Source organism: Sander lucioperca, chromosome 17, assembly GCF_008315115.2.
Source record: "Sander lucioperca isolate FBNREF2018 chromosome 17, SLUC_FBN_1.2, whole genome shotgun sequence".
In the NCBI taxonomy this organism is placed as follows: domain Eukaryota; kingdom Metazoa; phylum Chordata; class Actinopteri; order Perciformes; family Percidae; genus Sander; species Sander lucioperca.
Genome location: NC_050189.1, coordinates 769,834 through 777,333, shown reverse-complemented (window position 1 = coordinate 777,333; position 7,500 = coordinate 769,834). Strand labels below are relative to the sequence as shown.

Below are 7,500 nucleotides of genomic sequence, written 5' to 3'. Positions count from 1 at the left end.
ACCTCAATTATAACTTGTCTCCTGCTAGTTGTACTACAGCACTTGCTTTTAAAAAATAAGCATATGCCTATTTTTGAAAATATTTTTGTATCGCTTTTCCGGTGTTGTAGTTTGTAGACGGTCCCTAAGCACTCGTCTTGCCGTCTCAACACAGGAACTAAACAAAGGTCAATCTCACGGACGTTTGGGGACCATGATATGCTTTTCTTTGACTGTTGGCGCTTTTAACGCATTTTTGCGCTCTGTGACACCATATTTGGCGGCTGCTCGGCAGTTGTTTGACGACTGTGCTGCATTTATCACCATCCTCCTAAAGTTAGCATCAAATGTGAAATAATGTCCCACCGGTGTTCTGACAGTTTGTGTCTCCTGTGGCTTCCTGCTCCTCTGATGATGTCATCTCCTGGTGACGGTGCTCCCGCCCCTGCAGCCGGTCGCCCATGGCGTGGATGCAGTTGAGGCTCATGGCGACATTCGCCCACGCTCTGTCCTACACACACACACACACACACACACACACACACATGGTATAAGAACAAGAACGTTATTGTCTCATACACATAGTGTACACGACTTGCTCTCTAGATGTAGTGACTTTTCAGGACCTTTAAGTGACTTTATTCCTAAAAAGAGACTAGCGACAAATTTAGCGACTTAAGAGCGTCAAAAGAAAAGCGAGATAAATTATATTGTAAATCATTTCCGTGCTCTTCTTGCGCTGTGCAGCAGGCAGTTAGCCGACACAACCGCTAAGCTTTATGCAAATGATATGTGATGACATCACCCATATGTTAGTCTCGCATTGCCAGACCACAGCGCTGCGGAGGAAGGTCTGGCTAGTCCACACAGCATTCCTGGATGGGAGAATAACGTGCTCTGGTTTGTTGGCATTTCTTTAAACCAATCACAATCGTCTTGGGCGGTGCTTAAGTCTCTAAGCCTCTGCTAAATAGCCTCGGGAAGGAACTTGTTTTGGTGGAACGTGTGTACGTTCAAAGGTTGTTTTAGTCGTGCAACAGAAAACTCAGATTGGACAGATAGTCTAGCTAGCTGTCTGGATTTACCCTGCAGAGATCTGAGGAGCAGTTAACCATAGTCCTCACAAATCCACCGGTGGTTAGAACGCCAACACGAAGGAAGCGTTGTTAGTTACGTTCACGTTACAAATGGCTACAAAGGGGAGGTAACCAAAGACACATTAGGTGATTTACGGTAGACTATCGGCGGCAAATTACTCCATCATCTTAAAAACACGGTCAACTAATTTAATACCTACAGCAAATCTACGACATTTTATGACCTTAATTTAACGAAATTTAATTTAAGACATTTTAAGACTTTTTAAGGACCCACGGGAACCCTGACGCCAACACAAAGACAGAGGAAGGTGAGGGACATCCGGTGGATCTTCCGATGGCACCGGAACAATCCCGTAAATGCAACGTCGTCGATATATAGACTAGCCATACGCAAATATGCGTATGTCGTCGTCTGGGACTTTTAGCGACTTTCTGGAGCTAGCGCTAGCTACTTATTCGGAGAAGAGTTGTCAACACACACACACACACACACACACACACACACGCTCTGACTTGCCCATTCCTCCTCGACGTACTCCTCCGCGTCCCGTCGGCTGGCGTCCTGTTGCCCCGGCGACGCCTGTTGTCGTAACGTGTTGTCGCAGAGCAACCCGTTGCTGTGGACGTGGCTGTTGTTGTCGCTGGCCGAGCGCTGGCTGTGGATCGCCAGCAGGGCGCTCTTCACCAGCTCGTCTTTGAGCGCGTGGACAAACTGCTCCGTCTGAGGGAGAAGGACGTTGTCAAGACAGAACAAGGCGCTCACAGGTTTCCTAAATATGTTCCCCGGGTTTTCTATGGAATGCCAATTTATTTAATGTGAAATAAATACATAAATAACTAAGTATGCCTATGGAATACACCCTGAGGCAACAAATATTTAAGTCAATGTAAATATAAATATGTAAATGTGTCAATATATATCAATGGCCGGGTTAGCTCAGTTGGTAGAGCGGGCGCACATATGTAGAGGTTTACTCCTGGACGCAGCGGCCGTGGGTTCGACACCGACCTGCAGCCCTTTGCTGCATGTCATTCCCCCCCTCTCTCCTCTTTCATGTCTTCATCTGTCCTGTGAAAATAAAGGCCTAAAAATGCCCCAAAAATAATCTTAAAAAAAAAATATATATATATATATATATATATATATATATAAATATATATATAATTTAAATAAAGGATGTTTTTCTAAAGACTACATTTTTATTTCAAGGACTTTTATTTTATAAATACACCTGTATGTGTGTCCCTCTCTTTTTATTTTCCATGTCTTATGTTCAAAAAAAGGGGGCGTGGCATATTTATTTATTCATGTATTTATTTAGTTTTGAATGAAATTGCATTCCATATTTTCTCCCCTCTCCTCACCTGTTGGGTCAGGCTGTCCAGCACCTGCTGCAGCTGCGCGGCGTTGAGCTCCAGAGAGACGGCCAGCAGCTCCTCAGCGAGCCCGAAGACGAGAGGCTGCAGCTGGGCCACGCTGGCCAGCAGCTCCCTCGCTCTGGAGCTCTCGTCCTGGGAGTAAGAGACAGAGCTGGAGAGAGAGAGAAACACGGAGGAGGAAAGAGTAACGTGCACTGAAAACTATGGATGCAACCCATAAAAATGTCTTTTTAACGCACAAATTCTCTCTGAAAAGATCATTTGAGCACATCATAATGCCTTCAAAGTCCAAATAATTCCACAAAATGCAAAGTATGTGTGTGTTAATCTACAGTGCAGCGTCACTAATCCTGACAGAGATTATAGAGATTAATCCTCAGACAATAATATGAAGAGATGGACAGAGAGTGTAAATGGAGGTCTGACACACACACACACACACACACACACCCGTCTCTATTGTTTGTGTGTTTGCTGAGCAGTCTTTTCAGTCCTCCGTGTTTGAAGGCCTGGTGGTGATGAGCCGGAGCACCGAACGTTATGACCTCATACCACACGCCTGAGAGAGAGAGAGAGAGAGAGAGAGACAGAGAGAGAAAGAGAGAGAGAGAGAAAGAGAGGGAGGGGGAGAGACAGAGAGAGAGACAGACAGACAGACAGAGAGAGAGAGAGAGAGACAGACAGAGAGAGAGGCAGAGGAAGAGGGAGAGACAGAGAGAGAGGAAGAGAGAGAGACAGAGCAAGGGAGGGAGAGAGACAGTAAGAAAGAAAGGGAGAGCGACAGAGAGAGGGAGAGAGAGACAGACAGACAGAGAGAGAGAAAGAGGGAGAGAAAGAGAATGTGCAGAAATTATATTATACAAAACTGAAACATGTAATGTTTTTAAAATGTAGTGTGTTGTACAGTATATATATATATATATATATATATATATATATATATATATATATATATATATATATATATATATAACGATGTTCAATGCCAGTAAAGCAAAATGAATAGAATTGAGAGAGATGGATGTACAGACAGACAAACTGACAGACAGAGAGACAGACAGACACATGAGGCTGCATAAGAATTATAAGACATACTGTATAGATAAGTAATATAAATAATCCTAATATTGTGCTAATGTTCATATAACTGTTTATTGTGTTCTGTCTGAATATTTGGACAGTATTTGGATGCTTTGGCAACATTGTTATTGATTTGAATTGAGAGATAGAATGATTATTACAATGAATGAGATAAAAAAAAAAAGGCTGTGGCCTGTGAATCGTGCAGAAGAAAATAGACACACTGAGTAAAAGAAGTAAACAAGCGTTATGAAAAGATAAAGCAGCATGTCGGGGGGAGGGGGGGGGGGGGGGGGACCTGGGCTGTTGGGACCGGTGACCTCCATCCTCTGTGAGTGCAGGTTGGTGGGAACAAACTGAAGGTGTTTGTCTGATTTACTGCTGCTCGACTTGAAACAGGACGAGGCTGTTTTGGAAGACAAAGAACAGGAAAAAAAACGACGAGATTTAAAACAAACGCAGACGACCAACGAGGTGAATTCAGTAACAATTTGTGCAAAAAGTGAAAAATAAGTGTGGCCGGGTTAGCTCAGTTGGTAGAGCGGACACTGTAGAAATATTTTATTAACAAAGTGTGTGTGTGTGTTAGGGCTGCCACCTCTTAGTCGATTAGTCGACTAATCGGTCGTTTTGGTCTTAGTCGACTAAGATGTCTTTAGTTGATGAGTCATTTTTTTATGCTTATTCATGCTTAATTACTCATTTCCAAGAAACTTATGAGCACATTTCTGGTAAACACAAGATTTAAAGTGGTGCTTTTGCAGGAGTAATTGTGGAGAAACTCAGTTTTACAGATGGTTCATTAACTACATTTATATTGTGCTTTTCTAGTCTTAACCACCTCTCAAAGAGCACAGCTCTGTCGATTACATCAACTAATCGATTAATCGACAAAATCGTATAAGTGTTAGTCGACTAAGAATTTCTTCAGTCGAGGACAGCCCTAGTGTGTGTGTGTGTGTGCTCGTTGCAAACAAGGGGGTAAGCGAGCATCCGAAAAGCGTACCTCCTATGGGGAGATTCTGAGGCTAACAAGCCATCACCCCCCGTTAGCATCCCATTGACTCCCATTCATTTTGACGTCACTTTGACAGAGAATAACTTTACATCTGAAGAGTTTAAAGACTCTATTTGTCCGTTGTTTATTTCTAAAGAAACACGACAATGTATAAAAGGCTCCATTACCTTGTACCTCACGTTATGGCTCCGTAGCAGACGTTTTTATAAAAATAGGCTAACGATTGTGTCATAACCACGGGACTTACTGTCTCATAGTAGAGGAATTACCGTATAGTACAGGAGAAGCTCTCAGGTAGTTTGGACTTACATTAGCTGTTTTAAGTTGAATTACTAATGTTAACTATCATTTTAGTGATCAATAATTAGCCTGTGTCTATGTTATCTCCTTACATATACCTACGCTCTCCGTCTCTGCTAGATTGGGAATGATTGAGATTGAGATAGAAACCGGCAGCTGATTGGACGAACGCGTCACGTGGGTCTGGCTGCTCCCGGATTTTACAACCGAGCATAATGGCGGCTCGTTCGGAATACGATCTCATATTTTACTAAAATAGTTCACCGAAACGTGTTTCTGAAAACATTTTAAGAGAGAAATAGGCCGTGCAGTTGTTGAATCTGTCTTCATTTCAGATCGACAAAGGTCAGTTTGAAAGATTTTCGTCAGATTTTGAGAGGCTCGTCACGCTAACATAAGTGCACTGATGCGCTAGTCAAGGGCTAGCGCTCCACCAATCAGATTGGTCATTGAGTCCGACTGCCCGCCCTCCGACCCAGCAAGTCAGGTCGGACAAAATGAAGGCCGACGGACGACGGCACGGAACGCACCGAACAGACTCGAGTCACGGACCTCGCCAGACTGTCCGACGGACGATTATCAGGTTGGTGTGTCAGCGCCTTAAGTCCGATGTAAGAAGGCGCGGGAATTAATAAATTGGAGTCAGATTTGACAGGCCTTAGGGCCTCATTTTAGACATAATTCCCTCTACAGCACACATATGTAGAAGGTTATGCATCGGCAAAGAAGGTCCAGGGTTCGAGTCCGACCTGTGACGATTTCCTGCATGTCTTCCCCCTTTCTCTCCTCTTCCATGTGTAGCTGTCCTATCGCGGAAATGCCCCAAAAAAATTATCTTAAAAAAATAAAAACAGAAGCATTAGTTGTGTGGTCTTTTTATTTCACCTGAGAGTTTATCGAGCTCAGCGAGCGTTTCCTGGTAACAGCCAATCAGGTGGTTGCAGTGGTTGATGACATCATGGCGGAGACCATCCCAGTGGGGTGAAAGGTCGCCAAGCTCCTTCACTTCCTGGATCCTGAGGAAGAAGGAGACATATACCGGCTTGTTAAGAGATGAATTAACCCTTGTTGTACAGTTTTGTATAATATAATTTCTGCACATTCTCTTTCTCTCGACATACCGGCTTGTTAAGAGATGAATTAACCCTTGTTGTCTTCAAAATTTGATCAAAAATTGTCAGTTTTGATCGTCTTTTTCGACACTTTTCCCGACATTTTAGAAGCTTTTTGTCACTTTTGTTGATTTATATTTCTGCGCTTTCCCTCTTAGATCAATTAATTAATCACTAAATACAGTATCTGACCTTCTTCTTGGGGTTTCCTGTTGGTGCAGTTTGAATTTCTGGATCATTTTCTGCTATCAATGCTAACGCTAACTACACTATCAATGCTAACGCTAACTACACTATCAATGCTAACGCTAACTACACTGTCAATGCTAACGCTAACTACACTATCAATGCTAACGCTAGCTACACTGTCAATGCTAACGCTAGCTACACTATCATTGCTAACGCTAGCTACACTGTCAATGCTAACGCTAGCTACACTGTCAATGCTAACACTACACACACACACACGTGTCTGTCTCACTATCTTTGTGGGGACCCGTCATTAACATAATGCATTCCCTAGCCCCTTACCCTAACCTTAACCATCACCACTAAATGCCTAACCTTAACCCTTACCCTCACCCTAACCATAACCTAATTCTAACCCTAATCCTAAAACCAAGTCTTAACCCTCAAACAGACCTTTAAAGTTGTGGGGTCCAGCATTTTGGCCCCACAAGGCTGTGCAGACCCCACAAGTATACTGTATTCCCCGGTTTTTGGACCCCACAAATATAGTAAAACAAGCACACACACACACACACACACACCTGCTGGTGTGACTGCGTATGAGCGTGCTCAGTAGCTGTTTGGGTAGAGAGAAGGAGAGCGGCGTCTCCGACATCTGTTCCCGAACCAGCAGCCATCTTTGATCCTCCGTCAGAAACCTGTACACCTTACACACCTGGGCACACAGCACTGCACACACACACACACACACACGCACACGCACACGCACACACGCACACACGCACACACACACACACAGGAGGGAAGTTAAAGGGTAAGTTCAATATTTTCCCATGTTTTGATGTCTAAATGACGTGACCCATTTCATTTTTTAACTGGCAGAGATAGACCTTTCTGTTAAACGAAAATGAAAACGAAATCCCTAATCACCAAACTCACCAGACTCTATATAAAAAAAACCACGTATTTTATCGTAAGAAAACAGACTTCATTCAAAGTCGAGAGAAACTAAATAAAACTATAAAAAGCCGTCTTGGTTCGTCTTTCCACTCTTCCAACAATCACCACTCTGGTTCGGTTAAAATAAACCATTAATTCACCCATTTACATGTGGAAATATGCTGGCTCTATATACGCTAAAAGTAGTGATTATTTACATGGAGTCTGGTGGGTTGGGTGATGGTGATTTTAGGGATATTTCTGGTTGAACAAAAAGGATCTTACTCTTTAACCAAAATGTCTATCTCTGTAGGGATCCTTTCCATAATGTTTTCAGTCACTTAGAATAATAATCGGAGTCTGTCAGTGGCAAATATGAGAAGAATAAAAAATATAAAATAAA

At 42.9% G+C, this 7,500-nt stretch overlaps 1 protein-coding gene across 4 annotated transcripts in view; it reads right to left on the bottom strand.

The window, feature by feature from the left end:
• Positions 1 to 7,500, bottom strand: part of LOC116060772 (type II inositol 3,4-bisphosphate 4-phosphatase-like) — a 52,121-nt gene that overhangs the window by 17,943 nt on the left and 26,678 nt on the right. For all 4 annotated transcript variants that reach the window (XM_031314510.2, XM_035994285.1, XM_035994286.1 and 1 more), the window contains 7 exons: positions 6,740 to 6,887; positions 5,743 to 5,873; positions 3,838 to 3,945; positions 2,910 to 3,018; positions 2,445 to 2,610; positions 1,597 to 1,800; positions 346 to 490 (listed from right to left, as the gene is read on the bottom strand). In XM_031314510.2, the coding sequence (XP_031170370.2) occupies positions 346 to 490; positions 1,597 to 1,800; positions 2,445 to 2,610; positions 2,910 to 3,018; positions 3,838 to 3,945; positions 5,743 to 5,873; positions 6,740 to 6,887 (1,011 nt within the window). The remainder of the gene's footprint in view (positions 1 to 345; positions 491 to 1,596; positions 1,801 to 2,444; positions 2,611 to 2,909; positions 3,019 to 3,837; positions 3,946 to 5,742; positions 5,874 to 6,739; positions 6,888 to 7,500) is intronic.